Source organism: Tenrec ecaudatus, chromosome 10, assembly GCF_050624435.1.
Source record: "Tenrec ecaudatus isolate mTenEca1 chromosome 10, mTenEca1.hap1, whole genome shotgun sequence".
Lineage (NCBI taxonomy): Eukaryota > Metazoa > Chordata > Mammalia > Afrosoricida > Tenrecidae > Tenrec > Tenrec ecaudatus.
In genome coordinates, this window is record NC_134539.1 from 30,846,831 (window position 1) to 30,865,470 (window position 18,640).

Consider the following 18,640-nt stretch of genomic DNA (forward strand, 5'->3'; position numbering starts at 1 on the left):
GTACAGATGTGCTTTACACAATTGATGTATGTATATGTATGGATTGTGATGAGTTGTATGAGCCCCTCATAAAATGTTAAAAAAGAAAAGAAGTGTCAGCTTTGACACCACTAGACTCTCTGAAGACCTATCTTAATGGGGTCATATGACAATGCTGCCATCACGTCAGCCCAACTTACAGGGATCCTCAAGGACAGGGTAGAACTTCCCCTAGAAGCTTCAAGACTGTAACCCTTTATGGAAACAGAAAGCCCGATCTTTTCTCCCGCAACTTAAGAAGGGCAGTGCGGAGGGTAAGCAACTCAGAACATGAGTGAGAATGGTTCCACGACTCAAGAACGTGATCAGCGTCACAAAATGGCATGGGGAGAAAAGAAGAGAACACGTTTTTTGTTTGGGTTTTTTTCTTTTCAGGGAGGAAGCTGTGGAGTGGCTGCAGGTTTTAATTCGAGAAATACGTAAAAGTTCACAAGCAATCGAAACAGGTGCCCGGCGTTCTTGCCAAACAATTGTCCGGTCACTTAGGCCAGTGCTTGCTGAGATGCTCTTTCAGCTGAGGAATGGACGGCAGCTGCTGCTGGCACTCATGACAACGCAGAGGCAGCTTCAAGAGCTCGGGCGTCCCATCTCGAACCGTCACTCTGCCAGCCTTGTGGACCATCTCGATCACAGCTGCAGGCGAGAGGAAACAAGTTCAGATCCCAGCTCCTCCGGAAGGATGGTTTAAGAGACCAAGAAGGGAAATGTGGGTCCAAATCAAACTTCGCCGAGGAAAACCCAGAAAAGTGAGGTTGGACTTCCTAGCAGGAAGACGGGCTTGCTGAGCATCTACATCTGAATGCCCTCGCTTTGAGACGACGCAATGTCTTCAGCTACGCTCTACGTGATTGATGCGAACCTGTCAAGGGCCAACCCAGTGCTGTCCTTGCCAGCCCTTGGTAAAGGGCAGCCGTCATGGCTAACCACCCGGCATGCTGAAGCTGTAGGGTGTCTGCACCAGAAAATAAAGGGCACCTGCCTCGGGTCCACAGTCCTGTCCTGACAAGAGGCAGCCCTGAGCACCCCGGAAGCTGACGGCAGACGAGACAAAGAGCGGGACAGACAGTGCTCATTCACAGACTCCAACAGTCCTCGGGGAACCTTCAATCCCCTCCAGTGCAACAGGACACCTCTGACCCTGACACTCACGAGGGCCGCTTCCCGGCACTGAGACCACTGGACTATAATCCACATCGTCTTTCAACGGAGCTCGCCTTAGCGAGAACACAAAGCTAGCTGTACAGGGGGTCCCGAGGGCAGGTCATTGTTTAGGAAAACAACTGAGTATCAGATCAGCTGAGAACATGAAGCCAACGTGAGAACCCAAAGGACATTGCCTACTGTGGCAGTTACATAATTTCACGTCAACTGAAAGATGGGTACAAGTGTAGGAGTGGTTTTCATCCTGTTGATCAGGTCACACCTGATGGTGCCTCCCTGTGGGCGTGGCCTTCTCATAAGGAAGGTCCTGGGAACCTCCCCCTCTCTCTCTGCCTTCACCTTCCTGCTTGCTGTCCCTGAGAGCTGTCAGAGCCCTGCCATGTTACCACCTTCATTGGATCCACAAGACTTGGCACCCACCGGCACTCTGTATCATTGCTTGTGGCTGCGAGAGTCTGCAGAGAGACGTATAGCCTTAGGGACTTGAGTTGGCCTGGGCTGGGATGTTTTGATGTACAGCTCTTTCTTACACGAGTGTCACTGGATGAGTTTGTCTAGTCAACCCGGCCTCACACACTTACCCTGGGATTCTAAGAAGTAGTCTGTATTGAAAGAATTCCAGTGTTTTTTGTTTTTAAGGCAAGGAGAATCAAAATCTTGGCTGATCACATGAAGATGCACCTGGCTAGTGGAAAGGGGAAAAGAAGTGACCATTAAATCAATTAGAAACCATGGCTAAATCAAAATGACAAACAGTACAGGAAACAGTAAACAAGGGGCCAGTTCACTGTCCCTCAGACCCGCTGGAGGGCCCGACTATAGTCACAAAAAAAAAACTATGAAAAAATTCCTATGCACACTGCACATATCATATTTTGAAGTAAAACACAAAACGGGGCAAAAACACCCGGCAGCCTGGATAAAAATCCTTGGTAGGCCGCATGTGGCCCATGGGTCACAGTTTGAGGACGCCTAGTCTACACAATGTGGAGTGTGTTCATTCTATTCAATTCATTCATTTCATAATATTTACTGTTTCTTAAGTACCTACAAAGTGTCAAGCCCTCCTCCAGGCACAGAGAATACAGCAATAAATACAACCGTTTCTGCCCTTTCCTAATCTAATGGGGGAAACATGAAATAAGCAAATGAACAAACAAGGAAATGTCACATTGTTATCATTGCTAAGAAGTAACAAAACCTGGAAAGGGGAATGTTGTGAGCCCAGGGCTGGGGCTGCATCTGTCTAAGAGTGTTCAGAGAAGGTTCTCCCAGGCAGTGATTTACCTGCACGAGTGACCAGACACGCCAAGTCTGAGGACGGTGTGTGTCAAGGAATGAGGAGGACAAGCGCCAAGGCCCTAAACGAGACAAGGCCTGCCGCAATCGAAGAACAGAAAGATTACTGTGGTCGAGTGTAGCGGGTGAAGAAGCGACTAGCGGGAGACCAGGCAGAGGCCAGGTCAGAGAGGGTCTTGCAACAGACAAGGAATCTGCATTTTAATCGACACACTGGGAAGCCATGGGGAGACTTTAGACCAGGGGGTGAGAGGACTTGGTTTGTACATTTCCACGCCCTGCTCGCTGTGTTGTGAGGAAGGAGTAGAGACAGAAAGCAGGGCACAGGGAGACTGGTTAGGAAGCGGTTGTGGCAAGTCAGGCCAAAGGAGAACGTGGTAAGCAGCAGTCCGAGCTGCAGTGTATTGGGGGATCGGCCCCACAGGGCTTACTAAGCTGGGTTTGGGCCTAAAAGCCTGGGTGGCCCCACTTCTTGAGATGGAGAAGGTGGAGGATGAGCAGATTTGGGAAAAGAAATCAAGAGTTTCCATTTGGACAGGTTAAATCAAGTCGAGTGCTGTAAGAGAATATTGAGCCCAGACGGTGCAAGGCCCAGAACTTTATTCGTGGCAGGTAGCCTTCCTGCCATGTAGCCTACAACTCATGACAAGTTGACACAAAGGGACAGTTTTGCAACCGTTTGAGGGTATACAAAGCATCATCAATACATCAGCCAAGCTGCTCACACACAGGAGGGGAGGACCAGGTTGGGAACATGAAGAAACTGCTAAGTCTGCAGACTGCCGCTTCTGCAGCCTGGCCAGGGAACACGAGGCAAAGTGTCGGTTTTATCTCAGGCAGAGCCGAGCCAACTGCTGCTTCATCAGCTCCCGAGGTTGAGCCATCAGCATGCTTCCATGGGCCTTGAACCGTGGAAGGTGGTGGTCCTGAACCACTTGCCTACGGCCCACACAGCTTTTCCCCACAGAACGCTATGCCAATAGCGCGCTGAATCCAGAAATTACTGTAACGCTTCTCGTTTTCCCAGTAAATTATCCTATTTGACCAGTACATGGGGGGAATCAAAATGGAATATAAGCAGTAACAAAGGAGCTGATCCGGATTATAATTGAGTATCGGAACTACACTAAAAAGGGCATGGGAGGTAGAAAAGAGCTCACCTTTTAAGTAACTTTGAAAAACAGTATTAAAACCGGACACAGTATGACTAAAGACAAAAAGAACTGTATACAAATAAGGGACCAATTAGCAACTGTCTTTCTCGCTTGTCGAAACTGATCACACTGATCATCTTACGATGCATTTGACTGTAGGTTATGCTTCCACTTCAAGGACAGCCTCTGGGCATGGGAGAAAGCATGTGCAATAGGCCACAGAGGTTTTATTTGGGCGAAGTGGCCAGTACTCTAAGTCACAATTATCAACTTAAATAATATGTAACAGGAATGGGAGGTGTTTTTAAGAGTTGAGAACGGTTTGTTAAGATTTTAACGGTGTAAGTCATTTTTAACAACTGGGATCCTCTGCCTCAGTGATCTTCCAGGGTCTCTAAATGTCCTGAAATATTTTGTTTTTTAAGATCATTTTACTGGGGACTTTTACAGCTCTTAAAACAGTCCAGACATCAACTGTATTAAGCATATTTGTACATGTGTTGTCATCATTATTTTCTAAACATTTACATTCTATTTGAGCCCTTGGTATCAGCTCCTGTTTTTATCCTCTCTCCCCCACCTCCCGCCCTCATGTCAGGATTGGGTGATTTAAAAAAAAAAAAAATCAAGGTTAAAAACACTGACATCCACTTGGCTAATGATCTTGTTGCTGCTTATAGGGAAGGAACTGTGGAGCTCCCTCGTGCTTGAATTCTCCAAAAAAAATCATTCCTCCCAGGCATGAGGCAAAAGGACACAGACTACTTACTCCTGGCTCTGAATCTCTTTGAAATCTCCGGTTTCTAAAGCTGCCCTATAGAAGCCATTGTTTGTTTCCTCTGGACCCATGGTCCTTGTGCATGTGGGGGGAGGGGGAGCAGGGAGAGAGGGGTGTTACAGAGCCTTTGGAAATGTCTGATAAAAGGCACCGACCACAAGTCTTCATCTGAGTAAAATGCAGCGACTTCATCTAGTTCTATGCTAGGTCCTCAAAGACTTCTACTTGGGGAGCAGTAAAGAGCTATATGGGATTCGATGTGAAGGAATTACACTCAGAAGCAGATACTCAAGCATGCAAGAAAGTCTGGCAGAGGGTGGAAGAGTCGGTGCCCCGCTGCCTCAGAAGCATCGTGCACTACCACCCAGGCCCTGGGCCCTGGCTGTTTCTTAAGTACCTACAAAGTGTTTCCCTGGGTCCACCTGGATGGAACCAGGATGCCCCGGCACCACCCACAGATTTACCTCATGCTAGGGATGGCGTGGTAGCCCAGGCGAAAGCGCAGTTTGCTGGAGCCAGCACAATCTGCAATCACCTCTTCCCCCACGGCGTGCATGTGTTTCAGGAGCTGCAGGTGTTCCCGGGTCACAGCCTTCAGACTGGAAATGGAGGCCCAAGGTAAGACCAGCCAGTGGTGACGGGCCTTGGGGTACTTATCCTTAATCACCACCACCTGCTCATCCTTGTAAACCTGGCAGAGGCACAGAGAACAGACATTTTGAGCTGCTTCATGTGCCAGATGCTGCTGTTTCAGTCATTGATCCGCACACTGTAAATCCCCACCACCATCTTCGGCAAAGGGTGTGATCGCTTGTAGATGGGAGACACAGGTCGAGTGTTGTGTGCAAAGTCGCACAGTGAACAGGTGGAAAGTCTGGGACTCAAACCCAGGTCACGTTGGCTCCAGAGTCAGCGTTCTCCACCATCACACTAGCCGGAGCACGTGGAAGATGCAGAACACAAAACAGCTCGTTGGAGCTGGTGGCCCAGATCCAAAGCACCTTCTCCACCCCGAGGGGAATGTGATGCATGCACCTGGCCAAGGGCCAGGCATTCATTTTAACGAAAGTCCTCTCAGAGTGATTCATGACTATTTCCCTCAAGACGGCAGTCAAAAGCTCCTGGAAGTCAACAACTTCAACACTGAGACCCAGGTGAGGGGACGTTTAGGTGACATACTGAGCTGCTTTCAAAAACATTTAGGTGGCTCCCTTACTGCCACCGGGAAAAGCCCTTTGCTTCTCACCAAACAGCCAAAAAAACTCTTTCAAAAAACTGAACTGATTTCATCTACAAGCGTCGATGTGGCCCCTGTGGAATGGTCATTTTAAAACATGAAATAGAGCCTGATGGCACATATATTCTTACCTGCATTTTGGGATCCTGCATAGAAATCTTCAACCCTTGACTCCAGTGGCCTAATGACCCCTAGGACATAAACAGGGCGCTGTCAACGGCCAATGCCTCCAGCTATAGCTGCCGTTCATCGCTTTGGAAACGAGGTTAGTTTTTGCAAATTAGCCAGATTCCTTTGCTTCCATCTACCTTTTAGGACTAACAGCCCCCCCCCCTACTGTCTTCCTGTTTCAGAGCTGGGTGTCTAAATAGAGGTCAGTAATGCCACCCAGTGTGCGTGTCTTCTGTGCCCTCTCACTGGCACCCACAGCCTCAGTTTCCACTGTGATGTCAGCATAGTAATTATAGGGCCTAGGAAAGGTTTCCCAGGTTAACCTTCTAAAGATACACAACAACTGACTCCGTTTTAAGTGATTCAATGTTAAGGCTACCTTCTAATTATTGCTCTACCTTCAGGAATTCAAGGGCAAATAAATAAAAGGACATTCAGCCAAGTGGGTTTTCATTCTACAAATAAGGTTACTCCCTCATTATGGTGACTAACTCTCATCGTCAATCGCTCTTTACACGTGACTGGGCTTGGCAGTGCACAAAATGAGCAAGCATGGCCTCTCATTTAATCTGCACGTCATCTGTCAAGTTCCCTGCCCTTACCTTTGTGGCAGCTGCGTCTTCCCCCTTCTTAGGGGGCACAGCGCACTGGGCAGAGTCGCTTCTGGGAGGAAGTCTTGTCCCTGGCTCAGATTCCTCGGCACCAGCCATTTCCAGAGAATCACTGTCACCTGACCGTTTTCTCTTCCTGTGTGTTTCCAGGCCTGGGCTCTTTGCCTCTTCCTCAAACTCTACAATGTACGGATAACGTGCATTCACCAGGTGGAGGACCTGGCCAGGCTGCAGCTTCACCTCTTGATCCTTCCCAATTTGGACTGAGTCAATGCTGGTGGGATTGACCCCTACCTAGAAGAGAGGTAATAATCAAAAATAATTTTTTTTTCTTTTACATTTTATTAGGGACTCAAACAACTCTTACCACAATCCATACATATACATACATCAATTGTATAAAGCACATCCATACATTCCCTGCCCCAATCATTCTCAAGGCATTTGCTCTCCACTTAAGCCCCTTGCATCAGGTCCTCTTTCCCCCCCCCCTCCCTCCCCGTTCCCCCCTCCCTCATATGCCCTTGGTAATTTATACCTCGTTATTTTGTCATATCTTGCCCTATCCGGAGTCTCCCTTCCCCCCTTCTCTGCTGTCCCTCTCCCAGGGAAGAGGTCACATGTGGATCCTTGTAATCAGTTCCCCCTTTCCAACCCACTCACCCTCCACTCTCCCAGCATCGTCCCTCACACCCTTGGTCCTGAAGGTATCATCCACCCTGGATTCCCTGTACCTCCAACCCTCATATGTACCAGTGTACAGCCTCTGTCCTATCCAGCCCTGCGAGGTAGAATTCGGATCATGGTAGTTGGGGGGAGGAAGCATCCAGGATCTGGGGGAAAGCTGTGTTCTTCATCGATACTACCTCACACCCTAATTAACCCATCTCCTCTCCTAAACCCCTCTATGAGGGGATCTCCATTGGCCGACACTTGGGCCTTGGGTCTCCACTCTGCACTTCCCCCTTCATTTAATATGATATATATACATATATGCACATACATATATACATATACACATATATACACATACATACACACACTTATATCTTTTTTTTTTTTGCATGATGCCTTATACCTGGTCCCTTGGGCACCTCGTGATCGCACTGGCCGGTGTGCTTCTTCCATGTGGGCTTATTTGCTTCTGAGCTAGATGGCCGCTTGTTCACCTTCAAGCCTTTAAGACCCCAGACACTATCTCTATCAAAAATAATTTTAATAATAGCAGTAGCACCTTCCATAATAGACCCAATTTACCATCAGGGTCTATTTCCAAATGTTCGTTTGTAAGTTGGCTTACAGGAAGTTGGAAATTCATTTCCCTACAGAAGCAGTTTCCTAAGTTTATTAACCATAGGACAGGTTAATTATTCTCCCCCGGGGGCCCACGCAACCCTTGTCAATCTGGACTGTGGCTGAATGGCAGTGCTGATTGTGCTACCACATCTCCCTTTTCATGGCCCTCATTACAACATCATCTCTCCCTCTCCCTGGGCCTGCATTCCTTCTGCAGAGGCCAGTTTCTCCCCCATTTCCCAGATCTGCTAGAAAGCAAGTGTAGTGGGAGCAAGCTCCAAGAGGAAGGAGACCTTTCCATGGGCTGGTAGGAATGCTCTACAGTCAACAGCACGAGAAAGTCATCCAGTGTAACCCGGAAACCCAAATTACAAATACACATACCTGCTTCACCTTGACATAGCCCTTGTTACACTCCGCTTTCAACTGCACTGCAAGAGATCGCAAACGGTTCCATGTAAATGCCACTTAGAAGCAAACATTTGCTCCTGTTCTCCCGACAGGACGAGGCCTCACTCCATCAGGAAATTTGACAGGTGCTTCCCCAAGGCCTGGCCTAGTGGTGACACATGGCAAGACCAGCAGTTCGAAACCACCCGCTGTTCCTCAGAAGAAAGATGGGGCTTTCTAATCCCATCAAGAGTTCCAGTCTGAGAAACTCACAGGACGGTTTTACTCGGTCCAAAAGGGCCGCTATGATCGGCATCAACCCCATGGCACTGAGCTTGTTTGTTTGTCATCGTTGTTTTATCCCCCAAGGCCTGTGCTTCTGCTACACAAATCCTCCATAAAATGCCCCATCGTAAATGCTCTACTCCGAACTCACTGCCATCAAGTCGATTCCAACTCATAGCACCCCCATAGGACAGTGCAGAACTGCCCCTGTGGGTTTCTGCGACTGTAATTCTTTATGGGAGTTAAGAGAGCCCACCGGTAGCAAGTCCACTGTGACTCACGACCACTGTTAGGACAGAGTCCTGCCCAGAGGATTTCCCTTCATGGCAGCAAAGGGCCACATCGCCCTCCTACAGAGCAGCTGATGGGGTTAGAATGCCAACCTCTGGTTAGTAGCCAAGCACTTTAAGCACTGCTTAGAGTGGCACCACCAGGGTGCCTATCATCAGCATCTCTCTGAGGCACCGCATGGAACCAACCCCTACCGTCACCCTGTCCCAGAGTCCCTGGCCTGCTTGGAATCAAACATGGTAGCCGGGGATGGGGGTCCATCCCTCTTACAGGATTAAAATTACAGGATTAAATCGGCTTCCACGATTAGATAAAATATCTGACTCCTTCAACGGCGAAGGAGGGAAAAGATGCATTCACGGAAGACAAGGTCAGCTGGTCTGAAATCGGAGGAATGGAAAGAATGTTCTGGAAAGAGGAATGCTGGGCTAAAGGGGAAATCACATTAACACCCAGGTTCAGGTACATGAGCGCAGTGTCTGGGGTGAGCCTGGGAGCCCGAAAGAGACGCTGTAAGTGCTCATCAGGGAAGGACTTAAGAGACTCACGGCTGGTGCGGGAGGCAGGGAGCAGAGAGCGCAGTGTCTGCACCTGGGTCTCGGGCCGGTCACCGGCACGGCTGACTCCCACTCAAGGTCCTCATGTGGGAGGACCGCAGGCAATGCTGGGTCCCACTGCACGCGTGGCTGCACTGAGTATGGGCGAGGTTCGACGTTCACAGGGAAACCATAGGGTAGGTGGTAGGTCCTTTTCCTGGGGGTCAGGGTTCATTTCAGTGTACCCCAGGAAAAGACACTTCGAGCTGTAGCCTTACTGAGACACCAGCTTCCTGAGGGGCAAAAGATGAAACTGTCCCTCCGGCTTCTCAGACACGGTTTCAGCCTCAGATGGCATAGTTCCCACTGTCCAGCAAGGGGTTTTCCTGGGATGCAGGCCCCAGTCCTATTAGCACAGGCTAGTAAGATGGCATCGGCCTGCCTCCAGGGCTCACCTGACACCCCCCCACCCCCACAACGCCACCCCGACAGGAAGACAGAATTAAAGGTGGATGGGGCCCAGGTGTGGCCAAGAGTTCCGTCCCTGAGATCAGTGACAGGTTTTCCATCAACAGCACACAGGCAATGTGCATCTGGTCTCAAGGAAGCAAGCCGGGGCATCTCCGCGTTCCTCTGTCCAGTTACCTTGCTGCCGAGAACATTTCTTGTCAGTGATCTTCGTCTCCGGGCTGCGCCCAATCACCACTGCTTCCAAATGGGGGAGTCTGATTCGCTGCTGCCGGCTGTCCTGCCTCACCAGCCAGCACGCCCGCATCATCACTGTGAGAGACATGGCAGAGAGTGAGCGAAACTGCTGGAAGCACAGCACCCGCGGGACAAGGCCACAGCCTGGCGTCAGCAAACAGCCATTCACCAGCTGCTCCCCTTAGGGCACATGGCTTCACCTCCTAGGCTAGGCTTCACCTCCTAGGCTAGACGTCCCCGCTGTGCAGCAAGAGGACAGGCCTCACGAGGCGGAGGTGAGGGCTCAATGCGATAATGTGGCTATGCCTCTGTCCGAATCAGATATGTGCTAGTGTGAACGACATGCTGATGATCTGAAGGGTGAACAGAGGTACAGTCACGTGGGGAAAGTGGGGAGATTCCTCACAAAGGTAAGCATAAAATGACCACGACGCAGAAATTCCTCTCCCAGGTGTACACCGTAGGAACTGAAAGCTGAGCCGCAAAGAGAGCCCCCCAGTGTTCGCTGCTGCATGATTCACAAGAGCACAGAGGTGGAAAGAACCCAAGTGTCCATCAACAGAGAAAGACACACATGCCATGGACGAGAAAGAGAAATGTGTTATGACGTGGATGAGTCCAGGAAACAGTATGCTGAGTGAATAAGCCAGGCACAAAAGGCTACTGTTTGCTCCCGCTGATATGAAACACTAGGAGAGAAATATGCACAGAGACAAGAAGGAGGTTTGTGGTTATCAAGGATTAGGGAGAGCAAGGAAAGGGGAGTTTTTGCTTCCTGGGCAAGAGTTTATATTTGGGTGTAAAGTTTTGAAAACAAATAGTAATGATGATTGTTAAAACACTGTTAATGCAAATTAATATCACCAAATTATAGATAAAACCGTGAATTTTACAGCAGCTATACATAAGACGTAGAGAACCCTGGTGGTGGAGTGGCCATGAGTTGGGCTGTGATTTGGATGGTCGGCAGTTCAAAACTACCAGCAGCTACGCTGGAGAAAGGCGGGGCTTTTTACTCCTGTTATCAATTAGTCTCAGAAAGCCCCTGAGGATTGCTATGGGCCAGCATTGACTCAATGGCAGTGAGGAGGATACATATACATATACATACACATACATATATAGACCCAACGAATTCAATCAATTCAGATTCCTGGGGGCCCCTATGAGTACAGCCTGAGGATTCCTATAGGGTTCCTGCAACTGTCTATCTTTATGGGAGCAGACAGCCTCCTGTTTTCTCAGAGTGGCTGGTGGACTTGAAATGCCAACTTTATGGTTAACAGTCAAACACTTACCTGACAGTGCCACCACGGTCTCTATATATGCATGTATATGAATATGTATGTGTGTATCCACAATTAAACAAAAGAATAAATAAAGCATTGTCCCTATCTTTAAGGAACTCAGAGTAGAGTACGGGGGTGGGGTGGGGTGGGGGGAGGAACATTCTTAGCCCAGTTACTATAATATGATATGATAAGCAGTGTTGAGAAGTACTGCATTAGGACTGACTCTTACAGAGAGTGCCAAAGAGGTTTATGAGGAAGAGCTGTGTATTCTGCGTTTTAAATGATGAAAAGGAACTGCCTGCCAGAGAACCAAAGGTGTGAGAAGAGAGGATGGTCTTCGGGCCACAACTCATCTTTAGATGGTTTCCCTTCTTGAATTAGCATAATTTTCTCATGTTAGAACAATATCTCTCACTGCCATATGCCAGAACAGTGTCACAATACACATGCAAATTAAGTCTGGGATCTTAAAAGCTCATGAGCAGCCATCTAAGGTGCAACTATCGGTCTCTCCTCATCCACAGGAAAGAAAAATGACCAAAATGGAAAGATACGGAGAAACAAGACTCAATGAAAGAGTACCAGTCTCCACAACCCCGAGACCAGAAGAAACAGACAGTGCCACTGCCACCACCCGCTGCTCTCAAAAGGATCGTGTGAGGAATCCTGCCCAGACAGTCTGCAGGGGGCTATGGGTGGCGGGGGAAGCCCAAAATCCATCTGCAGGATCCCCACCTGCATCAAGCCTCTGGTGACGCCCCTCTGGCCATAGTCCAGCGATGTGAACAGCCTGGCTATCAGACAGTCTTGACAGATTTGAATGTAACACCTTTTATTTGTTCTCCCTTTTAACTCATTTCACATTTGTTCTAGTTTTCAATATTTCCTGCTTTTTTTCTCTAAGAATTTCCCGTTTTACTTAGTCATCATTGTTGTTTCAGTTTTTTGAATTTGGTCTGGTTTGTTTTGATTTTTTGGCATATTGAATCCAGGATAGGTAGATCTATAGACAGTAACGGGGTTCATAAATACCTAGGGACATGAAAAGAGGGGGGGGGAGATAAATGGGAAGCTAACAACAATGACTACTGAAAAGAAGAAAATATTGTAAAATTGACTGTGGTGAAGATTGTTCATCTCTTCTTGATATGACTAAACTATTGAATCGTATGATATGTTAATTCAATACCACCGCCTCCACCCCCTAAAAAAGTCCTGAGTGGGAGGAACAGAAGTAAAATGCAAATGAGAGAAGGCTTACTGGTCAGATGAGAGACTGGGAGGACACCCTCCAAGACTATGGCCCTAAGTCACTCTTTAGATCTGAAACTGAACTCCCCCCACATGTTAGAATAATCAGATTTTGAAGCTCAAAAGGGCAACCATTACCCAAGGGCAGAAGTTTCAGAAGCACAAGGAATGGAAACAGAACACGGGAAGGAAGCAGGCAGGATACACGAAAGGGATTACATGTATGCCTTGAAATAAAATGTGTATGATCTGCCCTGTAAGTCTTCGACTAATTCACAATGAAAAGTTTAAAAAGAAAACACCTGCCGATCTACAGATTCTGTTGTGAATGTGTACATCCTCCTGGAGGGGCAGCTGTTCTGGGCATTCGGAAGCATCCATGCGCAAAGCAGTCATGTGGCATGACTGTGGGCACAGGGGTTGGTGGAGATGGACTGGAGACCCGGTTGTGGAAGCAGGGGATGAGTGTGTGTAGACCACCTGGCCATGTCGAGAGGGGCAGCCCTGATGAAGCAGCCAGAAAGCAGAGGGCTGAGGGCAGGAAGATGGCCAGACTAAGTGCCGCTTTCATTAGCAACCTTGATGGCCATGTGGGTAGCAGTAGAAGAGAGGAAGACAAAAAAAAAATTCAGGGAGGGAAATGAAGCCTGAATGAAGGCTCAAGCAAAGGGGAAGGAAAAGACAACAAATCTGGGAGCGACTACAAAGACAGACTCGATTACTGACTGCATTTGGGAATGGCAAAGGAGTCAGGAGACACCAAGATTGCTAACTTGGAAGCTGCCCGTTCACCAAACTGAGGGAGACACAGTATGGGGATGGAGGTGTGTTGAGAACCAAATTCAGATTGAAACAGAATTCATTTAAATTACCTGTGCGAGATTCTATGGTCAAACTTGGGATCGATGAGCATGAAGCTCAGGAGAGAGGAATCTATGAGGGGATTTCAAAAGGTTCGTGGAAAAATGGGATTAAACGTACATGGAATTTTCCCACAGACTTTTTGAAGCTCCCTCATGTAAATTTAAATGAGGCGTGAAAGTGTCATGAGAGCTGAAACAGAGAGAATGAGATCAACAGGAAAGTGGAGCAGGGTATTATGGGCAGGGACAAGACTGAATCTCTGGGTTGTCTCTCCAGAAACTTAGAGAAGCTTTAAGTCTCTAACATCACCTGGCTGGGGAATGGAGCCTGCATGCAATCCAGGCAGAACTTCTCATAAATAGAAAGAAAAGAAACCAGACTTTTAGAACTTAGAATTCCAAAGACCAAGTCGTGCAAATGACCACAGTCAGGGATGTGGCTAGCCTCGCTAGCCGATATTGTAAAGCCAGTGCTGGCAGCTAAAGGTAGGTCAAATGTACCACCTGACCATTTGCTCTCTCTTGTTTTTGACCCACGTCAATTTTTTAAAAAGCAAAGAGGAGTGAGCACACCACTGTTAACGTACAAACTCACCAGAATTGGACTGGTGAGAGGCTTCTAGAAAGACAGGGCTGGCAGCCAAGGGGACTGATACAGAGGAAACGGATTGGGAGGGGCATCCCACTCCGAAAGGTACATACGAGGGCACTCAAAGGCAGGCCACGGCTGCAAGTGAGAAGCTATGCCCGAGCATCATTTAAACGGGCACAGGTGCTGAAAGAACAGATGGAGACGTTTAAATGCCAGACAATCAACAGGCGACAAATGCCAAGTGTTGAGCTGTGCAGTAAAGTGAAACCACAGAATTCAGAGAAAACTGCCGACAGCTGTGTGTAGGCGAGCTGGCAGGGGAATCCAGGCAGAGCTTAGTCAGGGAAGCTGTGAGTGCAATGTGGGCCCTCGAGAATCCAAAAGGTAGTTTCAGCAGGTCTTTGTGAAGGGCTGATGCAGTGCCTGGGGAGTCAGCCGTAAATCTCCAATCTTAGGCTTGAAGCCTCAAATGAGAGTGGTGCTACAGGCAGGTCTCTTTTAAACGCTATGTGTTCGCAAGGCATCTGTTGGCACTTGCTGGAAGCTGACAAGGGCAAGGATGGACTGAGAAGTGAAGTATGTGTTTATGAAGTCATGTGGTGACTACTCAGCCTGACAATAAAAGCCAATGCAGTTTGGGAGTGGTGCAGGGTGGCTGTCTTACAGTAAAAGGAATTACCCCTCCTGCCCTCCACAAACACATACTCACTCTATTCTCTGCAAAGTGGCAAAATCATGATGGCCCTATTGCAATTGCTTAAGAAGTTGAAGCTGTGAGTGCACAGTGCTTATGTGGCTAACCTTAAACTACAGCTTGGCCTATTTCAGCCTCTAGCTCCAATGTCCAGGAATGAAGCCTTTTAAATGATGGGGAGCACCGAGGATGGGTGTTTCTGAATCTCCAATATACTCCGTCCCTCCCATAACTACAAGCTCTATTTTTACTTACCAGTATATCCCCTCCACTTAAAACAATATTTGACACATAGCAAGCATCTGATCAAAGGAGAAAGCTCATCCTCTGAGGCTAACTTTTACCAGTTAATGACCCATGATATATGTTACCAACCAATATTTTCAGCTTCTCGGGCTTCTTGGGAAGCTGATATCCCAGCTGTAGTATGTGCTCATGTCTGTCAGCAACCTGTGTAATGTGTGAATCTGGAAAAACAGACTTCCTCCACCTATCCTACCACCAGAGTTGATTATTACCTGAAAAACATTTTCCCCCTTGATTTCAGTATACCGTCCATTACTGGAAGAAGCTCTGGTGGCATAGTGGCTACACAGCGTGTTACTAACTACAAGGTCAGCAGTTTAAGCCCACCAGCTGCTCTGTGGGAGAAAGATGAGGCTTTCTATTTACAACCTCAGAAATCCACAGGGGCCATCCTACTCTGTCTTACAGGGTTCACCATGAAACCACCAGCCACTCCACAAGAGAAAGATGAGACTGTCTATTCTTGTAAAGAGTTACAGTGTCATTGAAAATGTTCATATGAGATTGGCCTCAAAGCAATGTTAATAGAAAGTCATTAGAGTCTATGTAGATAATGTCTGTTCTCGAAGTAATGACCCTAAACATAAAATAAGCATGCCCATTCTCGTGCAGTTCTTACCACATGTCTAAGTTCTCCAAATGCCCTTTCCCCAGGGAAACTGGTATTAAATATTAATGTTAGAAGATACTTTGTTAACAATAAAGATATTCAAACTTAAAAGAAAGAGTTACAGGGTCACAGGGGGCAGCTCTACCCTGGTTCTAGAGGGTTGCCACGAGTTGGAGTCAACTCAATAGCAGTGAGCTCCATTACTGAAAACACATGGTACTCACCCAAAATATTCCGAGCAGAAAATAATTCGATCACGAGAGGGCTAAGTTAAAGACAGGTGTAAATTCAACACCAGGAAAGAAGGTAGCAGAAATCTAAGGGAATGGAGGACTGATGACTTCAATTTTCTCCATAAAATTGACGATGAGGTAAAAACAAGAGTGAAGTGACTGGGAGCTTATTACACAGGATAAATCAGTACAATACAGAGGTTTACAGCAGGCACCTGACGCCCGTCGGCCCGAGTTCCATTCTTGACTCCCCCACCTGTTCACCGTGTGATCTGAAGCAAGGTATGTGAGCCTTTATTTCTTCAACTGCAGACTAATATTAATAACTAGGCCTACATGGGGACGTATGTAAATAAAGCTCGATCCTACTCAATAACACACCTCAATACTACTCCCGCCCTTGTTAACAGTAAAGAGAGGGTAAAAGCAGGGGCTAGCGTCGCGGGGAAAGTCGCACTGACAGTGCACCTGAGGCGGAGGGCACAAATGTGAATTAGCCACCCCTAAGAAACCCTGCTTCTGAGGACTCTACAGGAGTCTCAAAATCCGGCTAATTCCTAGAAGGCTCCGCAACCTACATCAGTCACTCCAAATGGACATGACATCCCTGCTTTATACGGGGTATAACTAATGGTACGTGTGGGGAGAAGGCAGCGTCTTCTGGACACCGCATAAGGCCCGTTGGGGACGCTGTCATTTAGAAAGTGAAAGCTCTCCTGGGAAGGCACTCAAGGTAAGTTCCTCCGTTTCCGGAGAGGTGGGTCCTTCCGGCCAAGCTGCGCTGCCTCATGGGTAGGCCAGTGTCACACTCTTAACTGGCCTGTCCTCGGCTTGTGTGTGTGGCGACGCAACTAGGCGCAGGTGTCGGGAGTAGAAGGGGAGCAGAAAGCCAAACCGCGCTGCAACAAGGCCCACGGGCGCAGGAGCGAAGAGGCGGGCCAGGCGCCCGCGGGCCCCGGGCGGAGACCACCCCACCGGGAAAGAAGCCTTGAACACGTTCAACAAGGCACATCAGTGACGCAGGGACTGTCGCGTCCCCAGCCGAAGGCCCCAAAGTCGCCGCTTGCAGCCAGGCCAGCGGACGAGGCAGGCTGGCGGCTGCCTTACCTAGAGACCAGCGACCCTGACACGTTCACCTGATTGCATCCCCGCCGCCCCGCTTCCGGCGCTGCGCGATGACGTCGCGGAGAACGCCGCGGGTGACGTCACGTCAGCCTCTCCGTGGATTGGCCGGGAGGGTCTCACCCACGGCCGCCTCAGGCGGTGCTGGCCGCAAACGACCTTTCTCGGCGCGGCCCGCCTAGCGGGGCCCTGGCAGCTGCCCGGACCTGCCTGCCCGCTCGCCCCGCCCCTCGGTGTCGGACTTGACCGAGACCTCACATCTCGGCGTTTCCTCCGCGAGGCCATCTTTCCCGCAGCCGGGCCTGCTGGCTTTCTCCCTTTGTTTGGGAGTAAGGACTGGAGGGGTGAGAGGCAGAGAAAACCTGCCGGGATGTGTTGGGTGCTGCCTTCACTAATACACTAAGGGCAATCAGAGAAGAGAAAAACAGGAAATGAAGTGTTTTACTGGGTTTTATGACAATTCTAGGACTTGCCCCAAGAGTCATGTATTGCAGTTATCCAAAGGCATTTTCGTAGGTGGAAGAATTCCTACATCGGATGAAAGAAGAATTTGCTGTTTTCCTCAAAGGCAATACGAAACTAAACCTTAAAGAGTCTCTTGATCAAGATAGGTCACTTGTTTTCTCCCATATGAAATTGTAAGATCTCTCTCCAGGCTAGAGTTACACCTCGGTCCTTGGCTCTGCGCGAGAAAGAATTCACGCCGAAGCCTGGCTCGTGATCCAAGTGAGTTTGATGAGAGTTAAAGAAGTTTCAGGTTTTACGCGGCATCCATAGGATTCCTCCCAACCATACAGCCTGGCAGAGACTGCTGGGGTCAGGGAAAGATCTCTCTCCCAAGTTCTCCTCCAAAAGACCTGTCTCAAGCTCTATCTCAAGTTCTCTCCCCAGCTCCTTCTCCCTCCCCCTCGCTCCTGCCTTTTCAAGGATTCCAGGGGGAGGTGTGGTGGACGACCCCACATCGACCCCATTGGCTGGATTGAATTCACCTGGCCCAGGTGGGCCGATCCAGGATTAGCGCCCACCCATGCCCACCGCAGGAAAACCTACGCCTCTGAGCATGTGCAGTATGCTGCCCTTTGTTCTCATGCTTGGCTCTCTTGGGCAGGCGTCAGTGGACATCCCATCCCTGCCTATCTGCCTAACAAAATCAGTCACAATGGTCTAATGCTGACATCCAAGCTACCAAGACAGAGGGAGGATCTTCCCAGAAACACTGAAGAGACCCGTGCTCTTGTTTGCAAAAAAGATGCAGACTTAAAATAGAGTCTCAACAGGAAGTGGGGAAGCCCAGGGTAGCATCGCTGCAGCAGCCACCTTGGGTGGAATGTGGTTCACCCGCTCAAGATTAAAAGCAGCTCTTTTGTTCACTCAGAATTAACCTTCCTTTTGTTTTCTTTTACTTGCCTAGCCTTTGTGTGTCCTGAATTCAAACTTTGCATTGGATCATTCTAATTGGATTATTCACCCTATAATATGCAAAACTGGGCAGTTTGCATGTCCAGCCCCTTAGGTCTAGCCCATTGTCTATAATGACCTACTGCCAAGCAAGAGGTGCCTTTAGCACATATACGGCCTAAGGACATGGCAGGCACTTGAGAGTTTCAGATCTCTGCTAGACCAGAAGCATGAAAACAGAAACAAAAAATAATAGAATGGTCTGCAGTACTATCTAAAGCAGTAGTCCTCAATGTAGATACAAGGCTGATGCATTTATAACCGGC

The 18,640-nt window shown here is 48.5% G+C and overlaps 1 protein-coding gene across 2 annotated transcripts; it reads right to left on the minus strand.

Annotated features, from left to right (window-relative positions):
• Window positions 1-371: 371 nt before the first annotated feature.
• APTX (aprataxin) lies at window positions 372-17,008 on the minus strand. Of its 2 annotated transcripts, none has more exons than XM_075560016.1 (8): window positions 16,931-17,008; window positions 9,894-10,028; window positions 8,131-8,177; window positions 6,442-6,744; window positions 5,800-5,859; window positions 4,896-5,122; window positions 1,782-1,885; window positions 372-672 (listed from the first exon to the last, which is right to left on the minus strand). In XM_075560016.1, the coding sequence occupies exons 1-8, from the start codon at window positions 16,938-16,940 to the stop codon at window positions 518-520; spliced, it is 1,041 nt and encodes a 346-aa protein (XP_075416131.1). In that variant the 5' UTR covers window positions 16,941-17,008; the 3' UTR covers window positions 372-517. The 2 variants fall into 2 exon arrangements, with proteins under 2 accessions (XP_075416131.1, XP_075416132.1); XM_075560017.1 differs by having other exon boundaries at window positions 16,902-17,004.
• Between the last annotated feature and the right edge of the window lie 1,632 nt (window positions 17,009-18,640).